General features: G+C 36.8%; 1 protein-coding gene across 2 annotated transcripts in view; it reads right to left on the bottom strand.

Annotated features, from left to right (window-relative positions):
* Window positions 1–15,366, bottom strand: part of FAM149B1 (family with sequence similarity 149 member B1) — a 46,677-nt gene that overhangs the window by 9,670 nt on the left and 21,641 nt on the right. Inside the window, exons 4-9 of one of the 2 annotated variants that reach the window (XM_081104559.1) lie at window positions 14,894–15,036; window positions 14,036–14,152; window positions 10,987–11,154; window positions 9,023–9,210; window positions 4,744–4,868; window positions 1,158–1,264 (exon numbers count right to left, since the gene is read on the bottom strand). In XM_081104559.1, coding sequence (XP_080960685.1) covers window positions 1,158–1,264; window positions 4,744–4,868; window positions 9,023–9,210; window positions 10,987–11,154; window positions 14,036–14,152; window positions 14,894–15,036 — 848 coding nt within the window. The remainder of the gene's footprint in view (window positions 1–1,157; window positions 1,265–4,743; window positions 4,869–9,022; window positions 9,211–10,986; window positions 11,155–14,035; window positions 14,153–14,893; window positions 15,037–15,366) is intronic. The other variant, XM_081104560.1, reaches the window with a different exon arrangement.

The following is a 15,366-nucleotide window of genomic DNA, read 5'->3' on the forward strand; positions in this document are numbered from 1 at the left end:
GCTTGAAATCTTTCAAATTCCTGATTTAAATATATGTGCTTCCCAACTGAAACTCATACATTGCTGGTAGGAGTATAAAATGGTACATTACTTTGGAAAACTGTATGGCAGTTTCACTTCCAGATAATCACCCAAGAGAAATTAGAACATAGGTCTACAAAACCTGTGCAAGAATATTTACAGTGTTTTTATGCAGACCAGTCCCAATGTGGAAACAGCCCAAATGTTCATTAACAGAAGAATGGATGAACAGATTATATATTCTTAGAATAGCATATTGCTTGGCAATAAAAGAGAAGGTAACATGCATCATGGATGGATATCAGAAACATGGCATTCAATACCTTCCATAATTTATTACCAACCTTCATTAATTTCATAGTTTTTTCTTTCCCGCTAATTGCACTATGGTCTATTTTAATTCTCAAAGATTGTCAATAATCTTTGGTCAGAAGCATTAAAGTTCTGACCTATCTCCTATCCTATTATAGCAAAAATGGTCCTTTTAAATATTTTGTATTTTTCCTTCTCAAAATCTTTTCCCACATCAATTCTCCTACCAAAAATAGCCTTACTGCTTTTCATTGCTTATCCAAACTCCATTTTTCAAGGAAGAGTTTAAAATGTACACTTATCCACCAAAATGCCTTCCTTCTTTGGGGTTGCCATAGTACTTCCTCTGGGTACCTCACACTTGGCACTAAGTCATAAAAATGCCCTATAAGGCTAGGTCTCTTTCTACCTGTGTGTGTTTTATTTCTCCAGTTATATTATCAGCTCTTTGGGGGTGGAGACCATTTCCCTTAGATCAGTGATGGCGAACCTTTTGAGCTCGGCGTGTCAGCATTTTGAAAAACCCTAACTTAACTCTGGTGCTGTGTCACATAGAGAAATTTTTTGATATTTGCAACCATAGTAAAACAAAGATTTATATTTTTGATACTTAGTTTATATATTTAAATGCCATTTAACAAAGAAAAATCAACCAAAAAAATGAGTTCGCGTGTCAGAGGTGTCATAGGTTCGCCATCACTGCCTTAGATGTTTATATTCCCAAGATGTCTGATTGCCTGGTAGCTATTCAACACGTACATGTTGATTGACTGATTTTTCTTCTACTTAAACTTTATAGACTATTAGAATTTTGTACTACTTACAGAAGTTTATCCATTAGGGAGAGATTTCTTGGCTGTAGAGGCATCCCATGAACCAAGAGACCATTGACATTTGGCTGATGACCACCTGTTGCTTGACAGAGACTCATCTACATATTAAAAGTGGATGTTACTCATTATTAGTTGGTGAAGATACCTGCTAAGTTTCCCAACTTTGCCAAAAGTTATTATTTCCAAATTAGGTCACATATACATTTTTCTCCTGTGCCTTAACTTTTGTAATATCTTTGCCAATAATCCAGCTTGGGGCCCCAAGTTCACCGTAAAGATGACAACAAGGTCATAGTTCTTTTCCTAAATGACAGCAGGTGGGAGAAGCCTGATCAACCTAGACCAGCCGTGGGCAAACTACGGCCCGCGGGCCAGCCAGTTTGAAATGAATAAAACTAAAAAAAAAAAAAAAAAAAAAAAGACCGTACCCTTTTATGTAATGATGTTTACTTTGAATTTATATTAGTTCACACAAACACTCCATCCATGCTTTTGTTCCAGCCCTCCGGTCCAGTTTAAGAACCCATTGTGGCCCTCGAGTCAAAAAGTTTGCCCACCCCTGACCTAGACGAAAGCACTTAGCAGCCACTGTTAAAAGGGAGAGAGGACCTTTATTATTATTGTTATTAGAAAAGAAAACACAAGTATGGAGCCAAAAAAAAAAAAAAAAAAGGAATGCGACTCTCTAGGGAGCATGCCAGTGCCTTTCCCAACCCTCTTCCCCCAGGTGCATTTTCTTTGCCTCATTCTCTTTCTCCTAAGCCCATTTCTTCTACCAGTTAAAGGGCCCTTCTTTTGCCTCGGGAACTTGTTTCCTAATCCCATTCCTTCTACAGCTCACTTTTTTAAAAAAAATTTTTATTAAGTTATTACATATGTGTCCTTATCCCCACAAACCCCTCAACTCCCCCTACTCATGCCCTCACCCGGCTGTTGTCTGTGTCCATTGGTTAGGCCTATATGCTAGCATATAAGTCCTTTGGTTAATCTCTCTCCCTTACTCCCACCCTCCCCTACCTTCCCTCTGAGGTTTGACGGTCTGATTGATGCTTCTGTCTCTGGATCTGTTTTTGTTCATCAGTTTATGTTGTTCATTATATTCCACAAATGAGTGAGATCATGTATTATTTATCTTTCTCTTACTGGCTTATTTCACTTAGCATAATGCTCTCCAGTTCCATCCATGCTATTGCAAATGGTAAGGACTTCTTCTTTTTTACCGCAGCGTAGTATTCCATTCTGTAGATGTACCACAGTTTTTTAATCCACTCATCTATTGATGGGCACTTACGCTGTTTCCAAATCTTAGCTATGGTGAATTGTGCTGCTGTGAACATAGGGGTGCATATATCCTTTCTGATTGGTGTTTCTAGTTTCTTGGGATATATTCCTAGAAGTGGGATCACTGGGTCAAATGGGAGTTCCATTTTTAGTTTTTTGAGGAAACTCCATACTGTTTTCCACAGTGGCTGCACCAGTCTGCATTCCCACCAGCAGTGCACGAGGGTTCCTTTTTCTCCACATCCTCGCCAGCACTTGTCATTTGTTGATTTGTTGATAGCCATTCTGACAGGTGTGAGATAGTACCGCATTGTTTTGATTTGCATTTCTCGGATGATTAGTGACTTTGAACATGTTTTCATGTCTCTTGGCCTTTCTTCTCTCCTCTTTCGAAAAGTATCTATTTAGGTCTGTTGCCCATTTTTTGATTGGGTTGTTTACCTTCCTTTTGTTAAGTTGTATGAGTTCCCTGTAAATGTTGGAGATTAAACCCTTATTGGTGATAACATTTGCAAATATGTACTCCCATGCAGTGGCCTTTCTTGTTGTTTTGTTGATGGTTTCCTTTGCTGTGCAAAAGCTTTTTATTTTGATGTTTTTATCTTTGTAACTTTCTAAATAAACTTTACCTTATAGTTTGAATCTTGGCTCTGAATTCTTTCTTAGCCAGAACTCAAGTACTGAGGAGGCTGAACCAAGGTCTGGTCTGACTCCACTGGTCTAACACCTGGTGCCATTTTTGCCCCCTAAATTGTAATTATAGAATCCAATAAATGGCTTAAAAGAAGAAAAAAATAAAGGTAAACTATAACATGGTTTTTCACCATTGCTCTACACAAACTAATCCTTTCTCCTTCACTACCGCTGGAGTCGTCAGCTCTCAATGATAACCAAAATTCTGAAGACTATTTATTGGAAGGAGTTAATCCTATTGTTGCAACTTTAGCAGGATTTAATCTTACTTGGACGCACATCACTACCTCAGAGTACTGTTTCTTTTCTCTCTCAGGTCATCTCCTTTGCCATGCATTTTCCTCTTGCTTTTTCTTTCAAGAATGTTTGGATTAACACTTATTACTTTTATCAGTAAGCAGAACCATTGAAGTCAACTGATTAGGGCTTAGGTTTCCTAAACCATTGCCAAACCAGTTCAACATGTAGAAGTATTTTATTACTATCCAAGGAACATAATTTCACCTGGTTCACCCTTTAATGTGATGAGGTATGAACCTTGCTGATTTATTTTTATTTTTTTATTTTTATTTTTTAATATATTTTATTGATTTTCCACAGAGAGGAAGGGAGAAGGATAGAGAGTTAGAAACATTGATGGGACAGAAACACTGATCAGCTGCCTCCTGAACACCCCCTACTGGGGATGTGCCCGCAACCCAGATACATGCCCTTAACCAGAATCGAACCTGGGACCCTTGAGTCCGTAGGCCGACGCTCTATCCACTGAGCCAAACTGGTTAGGGCTGATTTTATTTTTAAATAACATGTTTATAAATCCAGCTGCACAATATCTGCTCAGTATACCAACAAACCACATATTCGATCTGGCCATAAAATACAGGGTTGATGAGCATGGCACACAAAGATTACAGTCTTTTCTTCCCTTCCCACTGCGCTCCCTTTATCCCAACTCTTTTGCCACAAGTAACACTGAGAAACTATCACGTAGGAACTGGTTCTACATAATCATTACACAGGGATGAAAACAGTCGTCAGCAGGCCCATCAACCTGCCAGAAATGGCCATCTTTATGCTGCCCATAGACTTGGGACCTCTTCTCTTTGTCCTCTCTGGTTTGCCTTTTACACCTAAGTGCTAAAACACCCCAAAGGAAAACACACAGTATGGAACAAGTCAACAGACTCAAATACTTGGGGGAAGAACACAAAAGCCAAGTAGACAGTGACAAGAAAAAAAGAAAGAAGGAATCAAATTCAAAGGACAGAATGTTACGGCCTTAAAAAATCTGAGATTTGGTCTCTCTTTTCATCATACCCTTCCTTCTTCCCAGAACAGGCTGACACATAGTTGAGTCTAGATTGTACTGCTTATACCCGCCTTTTCAAAAGAGCTGACTGAGAATAATTTAACCCTAATTTACTATTGATTTTTAAAACTGAAATTAAATTTGTCAATACATAGAATCACTGGATTATAGTGATAAACACATAACTTTACTGAAAAAATTGAGTCATAAGTAATACAGTTCAGGCAAATAACTGAGCAAACTTCTGGCAAAAACAGTCCTAGGTTCTCTAGTATATTCCCCTGTGGGGCTTACCGGATTTGAGGTGATGGACAGCACCTTGGACTGTGGCACTTGAGGTAAGACCAGAGGTTGTGGTTCACTCAGCGCACACGGGCTTTCTGGAGCCGATTTGGTGATGGCAACATTACTCTCATCATCTGAGCAAAGAAACAGAATGTTATCATCTCCAGACCCACAGCAACAGTACCATGAAAAACAGTCTCTGAGAGTTCTGTCTTGAGCTAGGCTTCACTCATCTTTGCAGTCCAATTTCATACTACCTGCATGGTTCAAAAAAACACTGCCAAAATCCTCAAACCAACTGCATTTGAACATCTCTTCATGTAGTATTTATTGGTCATTTGTATATCTTCTCTGGGGAAAGGTCTAGTCAGGTTATTTGCCCATTTTTACAGTTGGGTTGTTTGTCCTTTTGTTGTTGAATTGTAGTTTTATTTGTTTCTGAGAAAGGAAGGGAAGGAGAGGAGGTAGAGAGAAACACTGATGTGAAACATTGATTGGTTGCCTACAGCACACGCCCCGACTGGGGATCAAACCTGTAACCTGGATAAGTGCCCTGGCTGAGAATTGACATTGCCACCATTTGGTGCACAGGATGATGCTCCAACCAACTGAGCCACACCAGCCAAGGTGAACTGTAGTTCTTTACATATTGTGGCTACTAGATTCTTATGAGTTGTACGATTTGTACATATTTGCTCCCATTCTGTAGGTGGTTTTCTCTTCCTGATAATGTGTTTGATACAAAAAGTTTATTCTGATGAAGTCCAATTTATCTATTTTTTCTTTCGTCATTTGTGGGTTTGGTGTCATATCTAAGAATCTCTGCCAAACCAAATAATAAACTTGCAGATGCAAATAGCTCAACAAACTCCAAGAAGTAACATGAAAATCACTTCAACACACAAGCTCATGAAAACATACTCTAATGTTTTCTTCTAAGAGTTATATAGTTTTAGCTCTTAAATGTGTGTCTTTTTTTTCCATTTTTAGTTGATATTTTGTATATGGTGTCAAGTAAGGGTCCAACTTCCTTCTCTTTTCCATGTGGCTATCCAGTTGTTCTTATACCCTACTTAACCCCATTGAATGATCTTGGCATCCTTGTTTAAAATCAATTGGACATAGAGTGTGGGTTTATTTCTGGACTTTTGATTGTATTCCATTGATTTCTATGTCTGTCCTATGCCAGTATCACACTGTTTTGATTACTGTAGCTTTGTATTAAGTTTCAAAGTCAGGAAGTGTGTGAGTCCTCCCACTTTTTTCTTTTTTAATATTGTTTTGTATATTCAGGGTATTTGTATTTCCATCTGAATTTTTGGATCAGCTTATCCAATTTCTGCAAAACAGGCATTTGGAATTTTGATATGAATTATAGTCAACCTGTAGATCTATTTGGGGGATATTGCCATCTTAACGATTTTAAGTCTTTCAATCCATAAACACAGTTGTCCTTCCATTTCTTTAGGTCTTTTCTAATTTCTCTTAATAATATTTTGTAGTTTTCAGTGTACAAGTCTTGCACTTCCTTGGTTAAGTTTATTTTATTCTTTCTGATGCTATTATAAATGAACTAGAGGCCTGGAGCACAAATTAGTGCACCAGTGGGGTCCGGCTGGCTCACCCTGATGGGAGCCGATGGGGCCAGGCGAGCTGTGGGGAGGGGACACAAGAGGTTGGCTGGCTGGCTCCGCCTCTGATCAGGGTGGGGGGGCCGATTGGGGGCAGGGCCGGCCGGGGGTAGGGGCTGTGGTGGTTGGCCGGTTTAACTGGTCGATGAAGGGACAATTTGCATATTAGCCTTTTATTATATAGGATTGTTTTCTTAATTTCATTTTCAATTGTTCATTGATAAGAGGCTGGAGAGAAGCATGATGGAGAAGGCATAAATTGCCTTGAACAGACTTAGTGGAAATCTGGATTTGGAGGGAAGGGCTCTGAAGGAAATGAGGAACATTTTATTAGAAGGGCCTGTCTGGTGTGGTTCAGTGATTGAGCATCAACCTATGAACCAGGAGGTCACGGTTCAATTCCCAGTCAGGGCACATGTACGGGTTACAGGCTGGATCCCCAGTGGGGGGCATGCAGAAAGCAGCCAATTGATGAAGTTTCTCTCTCATCATTGATGTTTCTATTTCTCTCTTTCCCTTCCTCTCTGAAGTCAAATATATATTTATAGAAGGTGGGAGGGAGATGCTTGTTATCTGGTGGCAGGAAGGTTAATGAAGTGGTCTCCTGTGGTCATGTGAAAAGCAGAACTTTTAAGTGATAGTCTTGGTTATATAGCTAAGGAGATTTCCAATCAAATTGTTGAAGGTGAGGCCTGCTGCTTATAATAAAATATGAGATGAGGGAGATACATTGAAGAAAAAATTATTAAGCATAAATAAACCAGTACCTGATGATTTTTAGAAATTCTCAGTCTCTCTAGATGGCAAAAGATTCTAAATGGAAGAAGGCTGTCAGAACCCCAAAATTCTACTGGCAGGAAGCAGCCTGATAAAACTACTTAGCTGCAAACATGTGCTACCTTTCATGAAAAACGAAAGATGACTCAGATAGTCAAACAAAGAGCCCGGGCAGTGGAGCAGAGAGTTGAGAGGATTATTTCCAGGCCTTGAAACTTGATGAATGAACTCCCAATATTTTCCCAATTGGATTTCAGAATTGACATGGACCCTTTTTTACTTTCCGTCCTCCCACCCCCACTCTTTAAACTGGAATGTCTATAACTGTTATCCTTTCTCGGCCCACTATTGTATGTTGGGTGTGGAGTCAGATAACTTGTCTCTAGGAATGGAATGGTTAGATTACATAGTTAGATGTTTAAATATCGGTGCATATAACCTTTAGTTTCACAGGTGTATGAATGGAAAGAAACTGTACCGCAGTAACTTTACTTAATGTATTACATCCAAGCACTTGATTCATAGACGGACCTGATTTAGATGGTATATTTTAGACTTCTGGGCTGCTGGCTGTAATAAGAGGAGTCTCTTGGAAACCTTGGGAGGAGTTGAAAGTGTTTTTCCTGTGGGAGCATATGATCATTGGGCGCCAGTGGGAGGGTAGTAGTGGACAGACTCTAAGGTGGCTCCCCTGATGCTCACCTTTTGGTGTTCACCTTTGTGTAATCCCTGCCCTTTGAATGTGGGCAGGACCTGTGACTTTTTCAGACCAATAGGTGATGGTAAAAGTGATGGGATGTGATTCCCATTATTATATTACATTATATTAGCCTGTCTTGCTAGTAAACTAGTTCTCAGTCTTTCTTGCTATTTTTTAAGAAGAAAGCTGCTCTGACTACAAGAAACCAGATCCTTCCAAGAACACACAAAAGGGAAAGTAGATCCTTTTCTAGTTGAGCCTCTACATGAGAACTCAGCCCAGTCAACACCTTGATTGCAGCCTTTTGAGATCCCAAGTAGAGGACTGTTCCTGGATTTCTGACCCACAAATCTGTGATAATTTTTTGTATAACATAGAAAACCAATACAATCAGTTCTTTAAAAGTTAAATATACATTTAACCATGTAATTGAACTATTCCACTCATACAAATTTATCCAAGAGAAAAGAAAATATATTTCCAAAAAATTCTTGTACACTGGTGTTCATAATATCTTTACATCTAACAGTCCAAAGGTGAAAACAATCCAAATTCCCATCAACTGATAAATGGATACATTATGGAACGGTGGAATACTACTTAGCAATAAAAGGAATAAATGATTGCACACACGGGGACATGGATGAATCTCAAAATGATCATGGTGAGTGAAAGAAACTGATAGAAAAAGAGTAAATACCATATGATTCCATTTATATGAAATTCTGCAGAACAAAAACTATAGTGACAGCAGATTAACTGTCACTTGGGGATGGTGGGTCGGGCAAGGTAATTTTGGGGGTAATGGTTTTTATGTTCACTCGATCGGCTGTTTCATGTGTGTATACACAGGTCAACTTATCAACTTATACACTTTAAATATGTATGATTTGTTACATATCAATTATCCTTTAATAAAGCAGTTTAAAGATGTACTTGCCACTTGTACATGTTTTTTTCTCACAAATAATTATATTCAAAGAGAAAGCACAGTCTCTGTCTAGTCATCATAGACTAGGCCTTTTTGCTCCTCTCAAATATTTCTAAATATCTCTTAGTTTCTGTGGGAAATACAAATATGAGTCTTTTGCATTAATGAAGCATATAATTTAGTCGACTGGCTAGGGCCTGGAAATCATAAACAATTACCTTTTTATATTTTTTTCACAAAGAACCTTACCAGAAGCAAATCCCTCCCAGTGACTGCGTGTCAACTGCTCCATACAGCTCAGGACCTTGCTCCACACTTCATCGAACACATAAGCAAGGACATCCTCTTTCATGCAGTAAAATGGAGCAATGGGAGGGTACCCTAATTTCTGTTTCTCTGTAGCTGCTTCTGATTTCTTTCCATGAAAACCCTCTTCCCTGTGACAGAAGCAAGATGGAAAGACTTTGTGGTTATTCACTGAATGCTCACCACTGTCCTGTGCTCCTTAGAAGTGTGATCTGTACCCCGTGTTTCCCTGCCCCTGGCCCAGCATATGTAGCACATGTATTAAGCTGCCTTGTGAACTAAGGGAGTTCTCAACAGAGGAGACTGCATTTCCCTTATTATCCCCACCCCACTACTTTGCCAACAAAACAGAACAAGAAATAGAAGCCTGAGAATCACTGATTTTTTAGCTTTAAACAGATGAGCATTGTCAATTGAGTAACAAGCTGTGACAACTAAGCATACAGAAATAATCTTTTGTTGTAACTGAGTAACATTTAGACTAATATTAATGTGACATTTAATGATGTGCATGTAACTGTGATGATGCTGCACAATGAAGGCACTGATTCATTAGGGAAAGAGTCCACATAGATTATTTAAAAACTTTTATTAATCCAAATAAACATTTGGTAATTGCCTGGAAAGAAAAAAGAGCTCAAAAGCACAGGAAGCTACTCTTGAGTCTCTTCTGGAGACTATCTGTAACCCAGAAACTCTCAGTGAGTCAAATCTATCTCTATTTCTTTTTAGAAGAGATAACACATTCATATGATGAAAAATTCATATTGTAGAAATGTATGCATGTAGTGAAAAATAAGTCTCCTACATCTCTGTCCCCCAATGTGCATTTCTAAAAGGAAACATTATACATCCATCCAGAGAAACAGTTACATTACATACTGTACTGCACCAAGGGAGAAGACTGGCTAGAGGAAAAAGGAAGAGAAAACATAGACAATCTGACCCACACCAGGTGAAATAAAGGGAGAGGGGGCAGACTCTAGAAAACCAAAGAACCTAATTGCGATTCTTTTGCAACAAGGAGCTAGTTCAAGGTGTTATGTACAGGAATTTGGGTTATGTTTAGCTGGCCCTAGAATGTGTGCATTGAGCACATGAGTAAGCATGGCTCGGTAGGAAATATGATGGGAAAAAGAGTCCAGAATCATTTGACACAATACTAACTAGTCCTAACCAAACCCTCATAGCCTAAAATGAAATTCTCTCACTTCCAGATATGCTGCTGTGACTATGAAAGCTAAAAGAATAGTTTAAGAGGTTGTTTCAGAAAGGTAGCGTGGAATAGTGTAGAGAACCCTCGACCTAGAATCGGACAGGTTTTATTTTTAGCTTTTTCTCAGACAAATCACTTAACTACTCTGACTCTCACTTATCCTGTCAAGAGGGTAAATAATATCTATGTCACAGGACTACTGTCAAGACTACAAGGATAGATATACATAAGCATTATCAATTATAAAGTATGTGCTGAGTATAAGATTTTTATATAAACTGTATATACCCTTTTTTAAACAGATTTATGTAAATGAAGTTCACACCTCTTGAACTGCTCTTTTAAAATTTTTCAGTGATTCCATGAATTGCTGGTGATAATTTACAAAGGGTAAAATCAAATTATGTGGAGGAAAAAATTAACTCATTTAAAAATGTTTAATGTCAAGAAGAGGCAAATGACATGTGCAGGAGGAAAACACACCAGGATGTCTGGTTTGTGGCAGCAGCAGGGATTTATATCAACTAAGCACATGAACTCTGAGAGGTAATAGAAAAGATGTAACAACAACAAAAAAAGATGTAACAAAAAGTGACAATTATAGGTAATGTTGGTAGTATACTTTAGAAAAAATAGGGATTAATACATAAAATAAGAGATGAGAAAGAAGCTTAAAAAACATAATACTCACATATCTGTGTGGTCGAATGCTAAGTATTCCTCCATGACGCCTTCAGAGAGGATTACACAGTCTTCCTCTTCGTTTTCCACAGAACACAGGCTAGGGGATTTGACAATGGAAGATGCTTTATGAACATAAGAAGTTGAAAAATGTAACTTCTTCCCCCTAATACCAAATCTGGGAGAAAGAAAAAGAAAATATTAATTAATATAAATAGTTCTCACAGTTCAAACTCCCTTGCCCTGGTGACACTTCCCTTGACTACTATAAACCTTAATGCTTATTAATTCTCAGAGCAGAAAGGATAAATACTAGCCATAGGCATACTCTGCTTAGGTATATTATGTAGTATTGCATACTGCTTATCTTTTCAGATGCAACAGCTGTGGCTATAAAATAAATTTTTTAAAAAATCTGAGAATATTTACATTCATAATTACATCTTTAAAGGCACCTCAGGAGGTTATGTGATTATTTCAATAATTCCATCATTGTTCAAAATGCATGCTCCTTAAAGGCAGGCATCTTCTCTTATTTACTTTTAAATTTCTCTTCAAACCCAGGTATTCAATGAATATGTGATGACTCATTCACTTCAGCAAGCTTACTGTGGAGAAAGTCAGTCAGATCTGAGCAATACAACTTTTTTTTCCAGCAAAGAAAGTAAGGTTTATTAGTTGAGGAATTGGCACCACGCCCAGAGTACCAGGTGAGGAAATTTGCTTAAAGACCTGGCTTTCAGAGGATGGGTTATATAGGGGAATGACATTAATCATGGTGACTAAAGGAGTTGAGTTATGGTCAAGGTCATGGTCTCTACTGATTAATCAGTTCCAGGGTAGGAGGTATTTGATCATTTGAGTAATACAATTTTTAAAAATGGCTCTTAGTTTAACTAAATATCAGATATAACCAAGATATGCTTTATATTATTCTTTTGAACTTTTTCATCTTGTAAAACTTAAACGCTAATACCCATTAAAAACTAATTGCCCCTCCCCCCTCTCGGTAATCACATTTTTACTTTTGTTTCTATGATCTTGACTACTTTAGATATAATGGGTCCCCCTTACCCATGGTTTAACTTTCTGCCGTTTCAATTACCCAAAGCAATTGTGGTCTGACAATTAGCTTAAAAGGGTTATATTAGTTAAAATGGGTAATTCTTTTGAACAATTCAAGCTCTTTAAATAGCAGCAAATTCCAGAAATAAACAATTCTTAAGTTTTAAATTACATGCCATTCTGAGTAACATGATGGAATTGCAGTGCTTTTGTGATCAAGTAATCCTTATTTTACTTAAATGGCCCCAAAACATGTAAATACTTCGAAATGCTATGAGTTCATAATGGTACTCAAGAGAGAAAATATCACATGTGGACAAAGTAGTAGTTACATGGAAGTAAATATCAAAGATTATGTTTAATTTGTTATTGCTTTCCATAAGTAGTGGTATGCTAATATAGCTGGATAATTTGTTTCATCTAAGTATATATCAGCATAGATAGGTATTTGTTTTATCGGTGCTATAGTAAGAAAAGTCATCATTGAGAACTGTAAGTCAAATAGTCAATAAAAGCAGAACCAAAAATAAGCAGTGGTGGGAGCAGGTAGAAAGAAAAGAAAGGTCTGTAGTATGTTACAAAATGATGAGTCAGCCCCTCGGAGGAGATAACTGCTCAGTCTTGATTCCTTATTTCCTTTGAGATCAAATCTCAAAATGAAACTACTGATTATAGTTATAAAATTAAGAATAAGGTATATATAAAGTTGATACTGACAGATCAGAAAATATATCTTAATGACATCACATGAGCTATGCAATTTTTGTCAATGAGTATTAATGAATGTGTACTTCATCTCTGTGGGATATATTAGTTTGTAAAAATCTGAAATTTATATACAAGGAATAAACTTAAAAAGGCTTATTGATGCAATATGGAGGTTTAAATTAAAAAGAAAGCTCAGCCTAGTGACCAGAACCTTGAGGTTAAATCACTTTGAGAAAAGCAAACAAATCCCATTTCTGATGAAAAGTCAATTAGTTGATAATCAGATCCTATAACCCTAACACCTAAAGCAGTAATGCTTTACTTTGTGGTCTGAGGAAATGACAGGAAGCAAAAGAACCTTCCAAAGTAAGTATGACAACTCTTAGATGATAACAAGTAAATAAAACTACAGTCTTAGGAAAAAGTACAGAAATAATAAAAAAATGAATTAAAACTGTGATTTTTTTTTTTTTTAACAAAGATTTAAGGTAAGCATAGGTTTTGATATAAACCTATTTGGGTATATTTTGCTGCTATTTAAAGAGCTTGAATTGTTCAAAAGAATTACCCATTTTAACTAATATAACCCTTTTAAGCTAAAAAACTAACAGCAGTTTAACGTCTATAAAAAGATTAAGTTGTAACTAACACTACACATTTAAACCACAAAATTACTTTTTCAAAAAAATTTTAAGGTCAATTTCTTAGGCCTCTGAACTTCTTTAAACTGGTCTAGCTACACATTTATTCCAAGAGGGAACTTCCTGTATCTGTAGATAGATGTATATAGATATAGATAATATATAGATTTACATAACAAAAATATCCCTAAATCCTAGGGAATGTCTTTTTGAACAAAAAAATTATGTTAACAGCATTCTAATATGCACAAAGACTATAGTCAACCTTACAGAATTTGCTGTGCTTTATTAAATATCAAAAAGTAGGAAGTGTCCAGCCAGAGTGGCTCAATTAGTTGAGCGTCATCTCATGAACTGAAAGGTCAGGGTTCAATTCCTGGTCAGGGTACAGGCTAGGTTTGCGGCTCCATCCCCGTGGCGGGTGGGGAGTGGGGGGAGAATGCAGGAGGTGGTCGGTTGATGTTTCTCTCTCTCAAATCAATAAAAACATTAAAAAATATTTAAAGAATAAGTTGTCAAGCTTAAGATGCATAAATAAATACTCTTATAAAAACAAGTAGGAAGTATTTTAATTCCTTAATATACTGGTAGAATATAATACTTGAGCATTCAGATACATAAATACTTACATATCAGAATACTTACATAGTAGAATCTCTTTCTTGAGACAGTGTTGCCTCATGTGAAGCTGAAATAGCAGAAGGAGATCTAGGGTATAGTTCATAACCTTCACTTGGAGTGATTATCTGCTTACCCAAAATCCTTCAAAATGAACATAAAAAGACAATTAAGCACCTTTACCTGGCATGAATAAAAAAATGTAGATATTTTCAGAACAAGTAGCTGGGCTCTAATAGAGGTCTACTATACCCTTATTCTGATACTAAGAATGATTTATGTATCTTCTATAGAATAGACATGGAAAAGATAACGCTATTATAGCCAACCCCTCCCCCCATAAAAAATCCAGGGAAACTGAGCAAACATTTGTAATTTTTTCCTCCATCCTCTGTATTAAACCTGTCAAAATGGGTGACAGCCAGACCAAATTAATGAAAACCATGAATTATGTTCTTTAGAACATGAAGCTTTATAAATTAGTATGTGTGTTAAGTGCACTAATAAGGTTTCTGAAGTAAGATTCCGAACAGCTTATATGTGCTTTCAACTATAATTAAGAATTTACCTGTAGGTAAGAGTGTAAATATTTACATTTTCTGACTGTCTTACTCAGAAGAAGGGCTTTTGGACAGCCATGATACACATATCTCAGCTGCAGGTACAGAAACTGTGTTACAGGTACAGAAATTGATAGTTATGAAAACTCCAAGAAACTTCCATCAAATCAACTTAGTTTTCTCTCAACTGAAGCTTTACACTGCCTGGCCTTATTTACGTTCATCAAAACTATGCCCATAAAGATTCATAATAAGAGCTTTTTTGAAATCTACTTTTCAAGTTTTAGTATTATCCATGAATATGTTAATGTTAGGGCTTCAATACCTGAGGTGAGGGAAACTACATGTCCACTGTTGGCACTCTTCTTGTAGACTCTTAGTATGTATGCTCAACTTCTGTTCATACAAGAGCTCGTCAATGGCTATAAACATTGCCTGGACTTTTTCAGTGGCATTTTGATCAAGTTTCTAGAAGAAAATATCACCCCAAAATATTTAGGTGAACTTCAATCTCCATTAAAAGTCATAAAGATTGAAAGCAATCAGATTTTGTTTTGTTTTCAATATTTAGTCCATTTGAAATACTTTTGAATTTCCATTAAAGTTACTGTTTTCAGATCTTAGAATATTCCCTATTTCTATTTAACGAAAACGTATAGAAATATCTACCTTTTTAAAGTAACATTTTCTTCATAATAAAAATACTGTATTGTAATCATTTTGAAAAATCCAGAAAATATAAAGAAAAAGAAAAATTACCAATAATTCTACCACTCAACATAATTATTGCTAATTTTG

The sequence above is a fragment of the Myotis nattereri genome (assembly GCF_964212035.1).
Source record: "Myotis nattereri genome assembly, chromosome: 13".
NCBI classification, from domain to species: domain Eukaryota; kingdom Metazoa; phylum Chordata; class Mammalia; order Chiroptera; family Vespertilionidae; genus Myotis; species Myotis nattereri.